At 38.8% G+C, this 14888-nt stretch overlaps 2 protein-coding genes across 4 annotated transcripts in view; both read left to right on the top strand.

The window, feature by feature from the left end:
* LOC127534042 (SCAN domain-containing protein 3-like) overlaps positions 1 to 14888 on the top strand; it is a 63205-nt gene that overhangs the window by 6826 nt on the left and 41491 nt on the right. The gene's annotated exons all lie outside the window — the stretch shown is intronic.
* Positions 1 to 14888, top strand: part of zgc:103755 (uncharacterized protein LOC449988 homolog) — a 51430-nt gene that overhangs the window by 558 nt on the left and 35984 nt on the right. For all 3 annotated transcript variants that reach the window (XM_022192978.2, XM_022192977.2, XM_051948220.1), the window contains exons 2-6: positions 7147 to 7293; positions 9035 to 9174; positions 9690 to 9783; positions 10943 to 11104; positions 13405 to 13523. In XM_022192978.2, coding sequence (XP_022048670.1) covers positions 7167 to 7293; positions 9035 to 9174; positions 9690 to 9783; positions 10943 to 11104; positions 13405 to 13523 — 642 coding nt within the window. In that variant the 5' untranslated portion in view covers positions 7147 to 7166. The remainder of the gene's footprint in view (positions 1 to 7146; positions 7294 to 9034; positions 9175 to 9689; positions 9784 to 10942; positions 11105 to 13404; positions 13524 to 14888) is intronic.

The raw sequence follows: 14888 nt of genomic DNA, 5'->3' as shown, positions 1-14888 counted from the left end.
CACGTGTGTGAGATGGGAGAGTCGCTGTTATAATTGAGTTAGCTAAGGCTAGGTTGATAGAGGAAGTAGTTTTGTGTCACACTTTGTACCCAAACCAGTATAATTCATTTGTCCACCAGCTAATGTTTATTTGTTAGTGTGTTTTCGCTGCAGGTTAGTGGGAAGCCTACAGATGTTAATATTTATTCAAATCAAATAAAACTTTATTTATATAGCACTTTTTATACAAGAAATTGCAATACAAAGTGCTTTACAGATTTATAAACGATTTAAGAACAATGCCTCACCTTCTACCCGTTCCACCACGTCCCCCCCCAACACACACACAGTACAAAGAACACACAAAGGAACACTCATACCACCCACGTCCACCCCCAACCCCCAAAAAATTCTTTCTGCAGTTTTCAAGAAAAAACTTTATAATATTAAAATATAATTATATACCACGATTCATCAGTTATGTTCATCTGCGTAAACATGACGAAGCATTGCAATAATTGCCCCGGCCAGTCGGGTACAATTGGCAAAAACTGGATGTTTTTAAAGTGGCTGGCAGGCTGGACCAGGTGGAGGAGAAATGGGGAATGCAAATTCCAGAAAAAATGGCTTGAAAACGTGAAATTTAGAGAATGACTACAGCCTGTGGGTCGTCAGGAGTGGTGTCTTGATTCAGAAATAGTGGTCTTGTTGGAAAATTCAGTCATTGGAGACAGGAAAGAGTTTTCCAGCTGATGGAGGAAGACTGTTTTCAAGAGGAGCCCCAGACATGACCTGGTTCATTTGCCCTGTTCCACCCAGACTCAAACTACCCCAGATGGTCACTGATCCACCCCCATGTTTTCCTGTAGGGGCAGACAGTCTGGTTTGTAGCTTCTCCAGGCTTCCTCCTAAACAGTAAGTTGGCTGGAGTGGGCATCAACTGAAAACTGGATTCATCCCTGAAGAGAACCTTATCCCAATAACCAACAGTCCAATCCTTGTGATCCCAGCAAAGAGTAGCCGGCTTTCCTCTGCCTTTCCTTGATGAAGGGCTTCTTCCTGACCTGTGTGACTTCAGACCAGCTTCAAGAAGTCACTTTCCGATTGTCCTTGTCCAACAAGTCCCATTTCTCCACAGTGTTGACTCATTTTTAAGGTCCCTGTAGGTCTGACAATAATTCCTGACACAGGAACGGATGAGTGACGATCATCTGGTGGGTAGAAAGACGTTTCCTGACCAGCTAGCAGTTTGGTAGAACCATGTTGGGCTTGTTTTTTCTTGGTGTAATGAACAGCTGTCTTGGAGATCTTCAGTTTTTTCACTGCCTGTCTCTCACTCATGCCAAGTTCCTTTGGCTGCCTTTGTGTCTTCACCTAATTCTTTAGTTTTGGGCTTTATGTGAGAGCTGACAACTTCTGAGCTGTGCTACGGCTTGAATGTGAGCAGGAAACCACTCTAGACCTTTGCATGTGTAGTGCTGCTGATGACATGAAATGGCCTCTTATATACCCTTTTTAGATTACCCTGGAATACAATGAAGCTGAAGAATGTCAAATAGACAGAAAGTACAGAAAGTATTATGGAATCAGCTGTATTTTTGGGGTACCTGGTCAACTTGTGCGTATGCAAACTTGTGCGTATGCTAGGGTTAGGGACGACAATTCAGCAACTGCCAGTGGTTTATAAATCCATGTTTGATCACCATAAATAAATAATAAAACACTAATTTTACATTCACTCAATACATACAAGTTTGCATACACACGAGTTGACCAGTATCCTATTTTTGTAGTGTTCACTATATTTTTAAGGTAATACACTTTTAGTTGTACCAGGCATTGAAATGAACAATAAATTGAAGAAACAAGGGTGGTCTAATCATTTTTCCATGACTGTATATACTAATGAAAATGATAGGGTCGTTTAAGTGGAAACTGGTGACTTTGTGGTTCAGACAATCAAGTTTCACTCCTTCCACGAAAATTCAATGAGTGCCTCCCACCTGGCCCATATTGTTTTTATTTATTTACAATGACTTACTATTTTGGCACAGAGGGATCATGCCTAGAAGATGAACATGGTAACAAAATATAGATAAAAATAAAACCATTCCTATGCTATGACTTACATGATCCGTGAAAAATATCCCAAAATGCACTTCTTTCCCCTGCGGTGAATTTTCAGGAAACAGATGACACATCAAGGATACTGTTAGTCTGTGTCATTATATACATATCACATTGAAACTATGACATATTCCATGATATTGATGCTCCAAATTGTTTATAGAAAAAAATGTGGATGAAAAACTGAGTTGGTCGCAGATTTTCACAGAGCTCAGATGTTTGTCAGCCACAAAAATGCCATGTTATGCACATTTTCAATCCCTCCTTATGTATGTCAAGAGGATGTAACTTGGATAAATTAATAGTATGAAGGTAGTAAAGATACTGAATAAACATACTACAGTATAAAACACAGCTGCTTCTGAGGGGGACTTTTTTTTCCTCCAAGAACAGCATAAATCCAAATGAAGTCTCAATTTTGTATTTTTCTAACTTTAATTCACTTGGACTGTTTGTGTTCTCTGGCACAATCGTAACACAAACTTTGCCGTTGTCATGATGTTGAAGCCAGCAAGACATCTAAAAGATTTACAGAGGCTGCAGTCGGGCAGAACAGGCAGTTTGCATGTCTGGAATATGGAGTCATAAGGCGACGGGCGCCAAAATGTTCGGAGCTCTCCGTTTGAAATATGTGACAGTAGCTTCCTTTCATTAGCTGTGTGAAGATGGGATCAGGGTGACATCATGGATCAGACAAACAAGGAGAGGCTTATTGTGAAAGTAGGCCATTGTCTCGAGTCACACTGCAAAGTCCTAATCTCCAGACAGCCGATCAGTGACCTCAGAGTGCTTCTAAGCAGTTTCTCATCTCGCTTTTCAGCAGCGTAAAACTCACAGCAACTTCCTGAAATTATAATTTGTGTTTCTCTGTTTAAAATAATGAAATCTAGTTTACACTTGGTGGGTGATTTGTGCAATCTCAGGCTATATGCCTTTTTAAATGTGACACCATTTCCTTACAGATGGGATGGAGAATAAATTAAGTTACATGTAGTTTTTAAAATGTCTCAGCACCTCTTGCTGTTTTCTGTTCCGCGTGGGATGTGGGAAAATACCTATTCAGGGCTTGTGCTGTTCACTGAATGCTTTCTGCTTGAGCCGCTTGGTTTAAATCTGAACTGTGACGTGATGAGTGTCGCTTACATCCTGAAGCCATCGTCTGACAAATTTTACATGGTCATATGCAGGTTGGACAGAACCACAAAAACCTGAGCTGGCCTGGATTCAGGGGAAAATTGTCATATCTACATTGGTTGTATAGTTTTGCTTTGAATTAATGCAAGTTTTATGCATATTATCTGCATCTTACTGTTAAAGCTAGCCTTCATTCATGAGTTTTACCCACAACAGCAACCAGTGTGATGTTAGGGTGAACTTTAATTTGAGCAGTGTAATCCTCTGAAGAAATAATCACCCCAACTTGGCTAAAAGAAATGGTTTATGCACTGACAGGTTTTAATGTCATGAGAGTGTCTTCACTCATACCTTTCTATTTTACTTGCAAAACAATCCCACATAACCTGAAAGTTTACTTAGAATAGCAAGCTTTTCAGCTCTTGTTGGCAATGAAATTATTTTATTTGACCATTTGCGTTTAAAATCAAATGTAAAATGTAAGGTGCAATTGGTGCGATATATATATTAATATTAGTACAGACCAAATCCCTTTTAGCTGCTTCAGTTTCACAGTTCTTGTACAGGTCAGCTGTCATGCTTGTGACATTCCAAGAAAATGCAGTCATGATTATTTACTAAAGCCTACTTTTTCTGTTGTGAATTACAATGCTCCTCTTGTCTTGCAGTGTTTTACAAATATCATGCATCTTTCTGCATTAGTTTTTATGTCCTAATGTTCCCTGATAATACTGTTGGTGAGCTGTTTTTTTACCCCAAATGGAGAAAGATAAAGGTGAAAACCCTTTCCTGGAGCTGGTAGGGTGTCACTCTCTTTCCTGTGGGTGCTTTAGCAGCGTGGACGCTTGCTGTTGGCATTCATGGTGAGGGACACTCCTCCTGATCAGTCACCATTTTGCAGGCCTTTGTGTTTATTTGCACTGTCACCTTACAGCAGCATTCTCTGCATTGTAAGTCTTAAGCTTGGCTAGTCATGGGCTTGTCAAAGGGTCGGCAGTACACATGCTTTGAAAGTGAGAGTGACACTCCAGCTGGGAAGAGTCCGACGTGGGAACACTGTGGCTTGAAAGTGTGCTGGCTGTAAATAGCAACTGGACCTGTGATCAGCAGGGCATAATCACAGAGTGGGAGTGCTATGGGAGATTGAGGAGGGGACAGGCAATGGGCTTGGGAGTTATTTTGGGAAGGATTTTGGTTAGATGTGTCTGTGTTTCTTGGTTTTAGCTTAGCCGGACTGGGAGCCTCTCATGGAGATCAACAAGAAAGAGGATAACAGAGAAGATGGCAGTGAGTGTTGGTTGGTCGGGGAGATTTTAGGCTCACTGTAGCTTTCCCAGACTTAGGCCTGTGTGTGTGTGTGTGTGTGTGTGTGTGCGCGTGCTTCTAGTTCAGACCCTTATGTGTTGTTCCTTTTTCACTGCCTCCTGTGTTCCTTTGACAAAGTCTATATTTAAAAATTGGCTGGTAGTTTATCTTATGTTCCCTAAAAATCTGTCCCTTTGGATTAAAGTCTACTGCAGGAAAACTAAAACCCTTCACTTCAGCTTTGTTTTCAGACAGTAGACGCTTAGTTTATAGTGAAATGTAGATGTTCTCAAAATGTAGTGTAATCCTGTATTCACATAGGGCTGAACGATTTCAGGAAAATATCCAATTATAATCTTTCTTGGTGATTTGATTTCTGAAATATTTTTTAAAATCCTGCTTCAGTTCAATATTCACTGTCTAACATAAATGAAATAATGTCCTCAAACGTTTCCACATGAGATACCATCAGAATGTTAGATTCTTTACAATCTAATACTAGTGTGAGAACTTTGACATTTACTGAATGTTTTTAATTGGAATTGAACATTGAATTATCACAAAAACTTTCTAAGTTAAAATACATTAATCAATAATAAATAATAAAACCAGAACAAATTGAAGGTTCTCTGGGATTGAAATCCACTTATTAATCAGGAGCAGCATCTAAACAATCTACGATATAATAAATAAATAAATTGGGCTAATTCTGATGTGACCATGAGTAAATGTAAATGGTTCACAGTTTATATAGCATCTTTTACCTTAGCTCGGTTCTACAGAACACTGTTCAGCGGGTTTCTCTTGACCCATTTGAACGCTAATGGTAGCTAAGAAACTACGGTCCTCCTCGCCCACCATATCAGTAGTTTCGGTCGTATGCAGCTGCCCAGCATTGAATAAGCAGCCTTGAAATTAGTGGACGACTTATTCTTCCTCCTGAACCACAGCCGTGAGCCTGCATTTGTAAAACCATTGATAGTTTAACCCCTTAAAGAGACCTGCGGTTCATCGTGCACATTCAGAATTGCAGGCTTTTACAACTGGTTAATTGTGTTTTCAGTTTGAAATTGATTAATCGTTCATCTCTGGTCTTATATTATCTTATTGATTTGACAGGTTATTTATAATTGTCAGCCGTTTGTAATGGACCTGAAATCAAGATGTGATTGTTTAGATGACAGTCTAGACTTTCAGCCTTAGTTCAAGAGTTTCAACTAAATATGGCATTAACCATTTAGGAATTAGACATTTTTTTTCCATTTATTATAAATAATTGGATAATTTATTAATGAGCAGTTTCATGACCAAATGCTTGCTAATTTTTCTATGACAAGTTAAAGAAATTAAATTTATGGAGATGATTCCAAGTGGTGAATTTGAATTTAGCTGTTCATGGGAACGCTCAATGTTAAGTCCAAAGTGATGTTCATGCAAGTGAAGGAGTCTGTCATTAGGCTGGAAAGGAACAGTGACCTATTAGAGGAGGGGCAGAACCTTTAGGAAAGTCCAAATTAAGCATCTGATGTATTCTTAAAAAGCTCAGGAACATTAAGGAAGACAAGTAAAGTGTATGACTGAATTGTCAAAATCTACAATCAAGAGACATCTTCATGAGTTTAAATACGGAAAGTTTACCACATGAGGCCAGGTAAAACTTAGCCAGGAAAGATCTATAACATCCTGTCCAGCTCTTGGAACAAGATTCTTTGGACAGAGAAAACTGAGCTTTGGAGAGGTGAAGGAAGTGTGTGTGGATGTCAGTGGAAATGAGTCATTATAATGTCTCCACTGATGGAAGAAGCAGAATGAATGAGTGTAAAGCTTGAGTTCTGCTTCAGTCAGATGCTGTGTTTCTATTAGGATGGTGCTTCACAGTCCAGATGGACGATGACTCAAAACTGACCGTGAAGACAACCCAAGAGCATCTTCATGCACAGAAATGGAACATTGTGAAATGACAACCATCTGACCTGAACCCAACTGAGCTGCTTTTCATTCACCAAAGACTAACCTGAGGACAGAGACTCAAACAAGCAGCGCCTGAAGGCAGCTGCATTAAAGCATTTGGTCATGACCATGGGTTTTGCACTTCAGGCACCTATTGGCTGCAAAGATTTGTATCTGAGCATTAAAAATGATCCTCATGTCTATAATTAATGCATTTTGGAGGGACTATGTAAATATAAACTGGTCACAGGTTCTAAATGGTTGATGAAATGTTTTCGATAAAACCTTTGAATGTGAGCTAAACATGCAAAACTCAATAACATCTTGATTTCTCCATTTCTAATCCATTCTGGTGCTGTACAGAAGCACACTTGTGAAAATTGTCACTGTCTAAACACTTGGATACCTGTCTGTGGTTCTATACCATACAACACATGGTCACATATTTTGTGTAAATGCCAGAGAACAAAACATACCACTTCATTTGCAATTTGTTAATTCTGCAGTTATATTCTACGGGGCGTACATGGTTCAGGTTCTAGTGATGCACTTAGATTCTTCATGGCACTCTGACTGAATGTTTCAGTGCAGCCTTATTGAGAGATCAGACCTACTTGTGTTCTCAGAATAGGCTTTCTAATATTGTTCCAGTCACCGGCCCTGAGGGGGAGATGACAAAGGAGGATGTTTCAGAGCCTGCTGAAGGGGACGCTGTCCTGGGCTGTCACACAAGACTCTCTTCTCATCAGCGGCCGGTTATCCACCAGGTGGCCTCTGCACCGATGCCCAGTGACTGTGGTGAGGATCCACATATGCACACATTCAGTACCTGCACCCGGTGTGACATTTCAGACAAACTCATTGTAGACAGAGAAAGAATAAGGTTTCCACTGCGTCTCTGATCGTGTGGTTGAAGTAATAATGATCAGCTGATGACACACTGAACATTTGGTTCGTGAGTTATGATAACAGAGCCCTTGATAATTGCAGTATTCAAAGCGAGTCAAACAGCAGTAGTCCCATCTGAGATAATGATGATGATCCTGACTTGGTGATACATGATATTAGATTTTGCAGACATTAGATATGCCATTTCCTGACTCATTTTGGCCAATTGCTGATACAGATACATGCACAGTTTTTTCCCCACTAATTTGCAGACATGAAGTTTCTTGTAGTGGAATTAACATTATATCCTTACCTAAACTCATTGTGATGACCCATCAGCAGGTCAGGTATAAAAACGTTGCCTTTCAAATGCACACTTCACTTTGAAAAATGAGGAAACTACTTCAATTTACATAAATGTATATTTTTTCTGTAATATTTTTGAACCATACAGGGCTTTTTCTGTGACGGGTGTTGTCTGCCTTTCAATGATCATTTTAAATTCTATCGATTATCTACACAGCTTATTAATATTGAGTTAAATTGAAAGTTATTTATAAAGATATTGTAGTAAACTTGTTGACTACTTTATATTAAATCACTCAGAAATCCTTGGAGTCTTGCCAGTCTTTTCTTCAGGAGGAAATGACATCATGTGGAGCAGGTCATGTGATCTGGAATTAACACACTTCCTGGAGAGGTGGTTTTGTAACGGGGAACTTAGTGGAAAGTGATTTTGCAGATATTTGTTACTTTCCATATAAAATTCTATATATTGCTGAAAAAGAAATGTCTGTCATGATTATCTCAACATAATAAAAAGAACAAAATCCAAACTGTTTCTGAATCAGCTCATATTTTCGTTTAGCTAATTAGAAGGTGGTTGGTATTAAATTCAGACTGTTATTTAGTTGACATTTTAGTGATATCCAGTCATTTTTTATTATTAAGTGATGGTTTCCATAATAAATAATTATGGAATTTGTAATGACATGATCATAATGAACATGAAAAGCATTAGTTTTTTGCTTTAAAAAAATGTATGATCCATTTAGCGGCTTAATTTGACACAACGTGATGACTATGACATTTCAAATATTGAATGAATTTGTTAGTTACACTTTGACTGTAACTCATGTAGCCACAAATTGCAAAGCAAGAAACATATCAGTGCTGCAACTGAATGGCATTCTGGTATTCATCACACAATATTATAAATCAAAGCATGTGGTTATTAATCACCATAAAGGGCCCTTAAGCTGGCTCCTTTCATTTTCAGTAAAGCAAATACAGTAGGTTTGATGCTGCTTAAATTATACAGTAAGTGTTCGCCTCAGCCTTCGACATTGAATGCCGTTTGATTTCAGTCTCAGTCAGGTTCTCTAAAGCTTCATTTGGTTCATGGCATGCCATCCACTGTCACATCTGACTTCATTTGCCTCTGCAAACACTGCAAGGGCATTTCCCAAGATTAGTAATTTGACTGAATCTATTGTGCATACTGTTGCAGAAAGTTAATGAATGTCTGCTGCAGGGATTTACACATGCTCTCTTCACATGCACATACAGGACACAAAGAAACAAAAACTTAAGATTCATTCTCATCATTACACTTAGCATGTGTTATTTTTGTCTCCTTCACCACCTCCAGAGTTCTCCTTCTTTGACCCCAGCGAGCCGCAGTGCAGGGAGGTTCTTCTGGATCCCAGCACCACCATACCAGAGCTGTTTGCTGTCCTCAGGCAGTGGGTGCCCCAGGTTCAGAAGAACATCAGCCTCATTGGCAATGAGGTGACACACTTGAATTTTTTTAACTGTCCAGATGCTTTGATACTGCCAAATTTCATTGCCTCAGTTCAATCCCCTCTCTGTCCTTTAATGCTTTTATTTTCGTCATAGCAATGATATAATGGAAAGCGTGACAATACTTAAGAATAAAGCAAAACTGTGTTTTGTTAAAGAAGTCCCTGCTAATCCACTCCCAAACCACCTCTGCACAGAGTTATACAGAGTAACTGCAATGCAGTAAATTGTGCAGGGAAGCCCTCATCTCAAGGGTACAAGCAGGCGATTATTTTCTCTCACTTCGTAACTGCTACCCTTGAGAAATAATGCCTCGTTTCAATGTCAGTTTACGCAACAATTCTTGTCCAAATTTAAAGATGAGTAGAGTTATGAGAGGCCCAGCTTGCTTGTCAGTCATCAGATCAATGCCCCCATGTTTCACTTTATAGCCTATTATGTAATATTTCTGCGCAGTGACACCAGGTCCTTAGTGACACACTGCATATCTTGTCTTTGCACAGATCCTAAAGAGAGGCTGTGGTGTGAACGATCGAGACGGTCTGACAGATATGAGCCTCCTGCACTACTGCTGCAAGGCCGGGGCTCCAGGCATTGGTTAGTATCTACATAGGTGAAGAACTAATATTCTCAGCTGCACAGTAAAGACACATCTATGTGTTAGTTTATGTTGCTACTCAAACCACTGCACAGAATTCTGTATACTTTGTAAGCACTGCTATTCATCAACCACTACTTAAACAACTGGGAAAAAAATGTCCCTCTCAAAACAAGAAAAAAAAAACTTATTTCAAAGAACTTCTACCTTGAAATAAGTGAAAGAATCTGTCAATAGAACAAATGAAAAATGGGTTGGTAAAATTTCTTGAAATAAGAAATGATATTTAGAATATTGAGATCTCAAAATTAGCTGGTAAAGCTTATTTTAAGATATATTTTACCAGGATTGCCAAGCTTAGTTGTCTTAACCCTCCTGTTGTCTTCATTTACAGTCACCAAAAAATATTGGCTGAAAAAAATCCAAAAATTCATCAAAAAAATTCCTCAAATTTATGAAAATTTCCAAAATCTTAAGGAAAAAAATCCTTAAAAGTTTCCCTTAAAAGTTTTATTTTAAAAAAATCCCCAAATTTGACAAAAATCTAAAGATTGTAAATATTTTCAAAAAAATGAGTAAACATCTTCCAAAAAATCCTAAAAATATCTGAATTGATTCCATATATGTCTGTCAAACTTGTAATATTTTCTTTAAGAACATTCACAAAAAAATCAACCAAAATCCAGCAAAATTCACTGGTTTTTGATTGATTTTTTTTTGTGAATGTTCTTAAGAAACATTTTTAACATTTCTTTTTTTCCACCAAAAAATGTTGAAAAATTTCCCCCAAAAATTGGAAACTGTGGAAGTTTTCACCATGAAATATATATATTTTTTCCACATATTTAAACTTTAAAACGAGTCAATTTTACCCGCAGGACAACAGGAGGGTTAAAATTAGACAATTTCAAGATTGTTTGACTTATCAAGATATTTAAGATGCATTGTCTTAAAACAAGTCCCTCCATCTTGCTGAAATGCAAGATGGAGGGACTATGCTGAATTTCTCCTAAATCAAGTGGGATGAGACATTTAGACTAAAAAAAGACAAAAAGACTTGGTAAGATTTTGAGTTTTTGCCGTGAAAATCTTCAGAGCTGGAAAACTGCCACCACACCCCTCCAAACACTCAGGTACGCACACTTCTCTGTTGTCCAGGTGATGCAGAGACAGCAGCCAGCTTTGCCCACCGGCTTCTTGCCTTGGGTGCTGATCCCAATCTTCGCTCACGTTGGACTAACATGAGGGCCCTGCACTACGCCGCTTACTTTGACGTGCCCCAACTTATCCGTGTGGTGCTACAGGCCTCCCAGCCTGGAGGTGAGAGCAGAGCTGAAGATAGAGCCATGGTCACCCCAGCAATCAGAGAGCAAGCATTTCTATTTTCAGAACCAACTGCAGTGGGGATTTAAGTCTCAGTCATTTATCTTTTTTTCTGTAGTAAACATACTGAGTTGTCAGTTTATTGTGTTCACCCAGAGTTGGTACATTCAGTGCAATCAAATGAAACATTTTATGGCATGGAGGCTGTACTTTGTTGTGCTGTTGTATTATGCAAAAGGTTTGTGTACATTTTTTCCCACCTTTTACATCAGTGGAGTGCTTTGCATATAGTTAGATGTAAATGCTGGCAACTCATTTTGTAGACAATGATTTTGAAGGAATTTACTGGACATTGATTACATTTTTCTTGACTGTCACTCCTTTCACACAGTCCAATTTCTGAAAATAACTACTCAGCAGATAAAGCCTTATTGATGGAGCTGGAAGGAAGAAGTGATAATAGGGGAAGCATTGTACACTGCAGTCAATCTCAGAGAAGCTCCTTGACTGAAATCGTACTTCAGTAAATGAATATTGGACAGATAGGAGTCTGGGTGATTCTCATATCATCAAACTTGAGTTTAAACAAATTATTGCACATGGCATACAAAGCTCTTTTTAGGCACAGGTTTTATGCTTGACATTTATTGTTTTGTGATTATTTTCTCTTTTTTTTGGCTGGCATTTTAAAATTTCTGTTTGAGATTATGTTTTGGATGTTTCGTACTTGGTTTGTGTTAACTCAGCTTTTTATTTACATGGAACAAAGGTTTTTTCCTGACCAGGTCATGTTGTATACATATTTTAAAATGACAGTCTCAGTTATGGTATTTGTGTAAATGTTGTCAAATTATTATTTTCAATACTGCTTTACTAAATCAATCTTTTTTTTACTGCAATTTAACCAAGAATTATTTCTCTAAGTATACACTGCCTGGCCAAAAAAAAGTCGCACACTCTAATATTTTGTTGGATCGCCTTTAGCTTTGAGTATGGCACTGATTCGCTGGGTTTCAATAAGCTTCTGCAGTGTCACTGCGTTTATTTTTGTCCAAAGATGAATTAATTAAAAAGATTAAAAACATTAAAAAGCTCTTATATTGATGATGGGAGAGTCGGACCGCTGCACAAAGTCTTCTCCAGAACATCCCAAAGATTCTCAGTGGGACTGAGGTCTGGACTCTGGAGGACAATCCATCTCATGCTCTCTGATCCACTCATTCTCAATGTGAACCCCATGAATCCTGACATCGTCATCTTGGAACATGTCCATGTCATCAGGAAGAAAAACTCCTTTGATGTAAAGGCCTGGTCATTCAGTATCTTCAGATATCAGCTGACCTCATTCTTTGGGAACATAACGTTGCTGAACCTGACCAACCCCAGATCATAACCCTAACCCCCACAGGCTGGTAGACACTAGACATGATGAGGGCATCACTTCACCTGCCTCTCTTCTTACCCTGATGCCCCCATCACTCTGGAACGGGGTAAATCTGGACTCATCAGACCACTTTTGTTCCTAGAAGATGATGGTTCTCCACTATCCTTCAGGTTTTAATAATGCGTTGGACGACTCTTAACCTGATTTTAGTAGTTCCAGAAATCTCATTAGTTGTTTTCTTTGCTTGATGCATGCCAATAATTTGACCCTTCTGAGACAGATTAACATCCTTTCCATGACCACAGGATATGTCTTCCAACATGGTTATTTAAGAAATGAGAAGCTCCTCACTGCATCAGCTAGGGTTAAAGAAGTTGTTGCAGCTGAAACCTATTCATCACTGCAGTAATTATCCAATGGAAGGACCTTACCTTTTGGTTTAGTTAAATCTGGGTGGTGACTGTTTTCTGGCCAGGCAGTGTATGTAAGTGATCATTTGATATGATTCTTGACTGTGAGAAAAGTGGCAAAATTAACCCTTCTGTGTTTTACTAGATCTGTGGCATAACTTTACGATGAGCATTACTTCTTAACAACCAGGGTTTGTGACGCTGAGTCATCCTGGCATGTTTACACTACCAGTCAAAAGTTTGGACACACTTTATCACTCAAATTTATATTTGATTATTGTGTACATTATATACACATGCCAGGACTACTCAGTCATCACCTCTGGTTGTTACCAATGTTGCCAAAGATGTTTAATGTCGGTGTTCTAATTGATAGTGGAAAATGATGAAATATACCATCAGTTGTCAGTTAAGGCTTAGCAATCTATGTAACGTATGAAACTTAGAAATAATAGCTTCATAGTACCAGCCTGTCCCTGAAGGTGTTTTGCTTTTTGTTCTAGATGTCGATTCTACCTGCAGTGACTTTGATTTTGGCACAGCCCTTCACATTGCTGCATCCAACCTGTGCACATCAGCTGTCAAATGTCTCCTGGAGCTGGGAGCCAATCCTGCCTTCAGAGTAAGTGTCATTGTTCCTTTACGTTTGCCCACACACCAGGAGACATGCTGTTTGTCTTGAAAGTAAAAAAAAAAAAGTAAGTCTTTTATCAAACAGTCCCAAAAATGATGAAATGCAATCAGCCTAAAATCTTCTGATTCGGTTTGATTCACTAAGGCTAAAACTGATTATCAACATCAGTTAAATACAATGTTATGAATAGAATCCTATCCTCGTAGCTTCCATATCTTTCACATTCAGTGAGCAACTCTGTTGTTTTCTGAGATACAAAATAATGTAAACTATTGACCAGTGATTTTTTTCGTCGCCAAATTCAAAAAGACTGGAAAATGATACGTACAAAACAGATGAGCAGAAGTAATAATAATGAAAGGAATGAACTGTTAGCGAAGGCAACATTATTTTGCATATTTTCCATAATAAATGGTGTCCTGTAGAGCTTCACGTGGACTGTAAGTGCTGGATGCACCACCTAAGTAGAGGCTTTAATGATCACATTTAGCACAGATGGGATGGAAACTGAAATTCTGCTTACTTATAGACCTTTTTCATGGCAGACAGCTTTGTCATAGCAGGAAAAGCTCAGATGTATTTATGATGACTGCATTCTACTCAGGGAAGGTTCCACTGCTGTGCATAGTTCACTGTCACTGCTTACTGGGACACTTAATGTAACTGAGTCTTCATTAACGTTATTGATTACACTCACTTCACTATTTTTGCTGTTTCAAGGGAAAATGGCTATCCATCTGTACTCAGGTGCAGCGAGTGCAAAAAATATTTTGGAGAGTGCGCAGTATTTGAGGAGTAAACAAACTGGAAATTGCACTTCCTGTTGTACAGCTCAGCTCACTAATGAACAGCTGAGCAGGAGCAATCAGGCACACATTCTCACCAGCAAACATGTAGACACACTCAATCACAGCAAACAGGTGCAGAGTACAGGTACACCAGCTTCATCTTATTCACAATTATTTTGAAGTACACGTTTACCAAGTTGAAGTAGCCTTTCCTCTCAGGGAGCTTCCTGCATTATCCAGCGGTCTCCGTCTGCACCGTTTGCAAGACATCACCTTGAAAGCTGCAGACTGCTGGCTAACTAGAGTTAGCAGCCTGGTAGGGACTAACAAATTCAAATAGATTCCACACACACTTAACTTGAGCTCCATGTTTTCATATCTCACAGTCAGATGTAACCTCTCATCAACAAACACAAATCTTTTTTCCAGTCTTTCCCTTTGTAAAGTCTTTGAACTGACTATGTGAAAATTTCAGTCAGCCAGTGATCATGAGTCCCAGCAATCTTTTAAACTGCGCTACCACATGGACAGGAAGTACTAATTTCAACATTAATGGGACTTTTGT

Source organism: Acanthochromis polyacanthus, chromosome 1, assembly GCF_021347895.1.
Source record: "Acanthochromis polyacanthus isolate Apoly-LR-REF ecotype Palm Island chromosome 1, KAUST_Apoly_ChrSc, whole genome shotgun sequence".
In the NCBI taxonomy this organism is placed as follows: Eukaryota; Metazoa; Chordata; class Actinopteri; family Pomacentridae; genus Acanthochromis; species Acanthochromis polyacanthus.
This window is presented reverse-complemented; position numbering and strand designations above follow the sequence as displayed.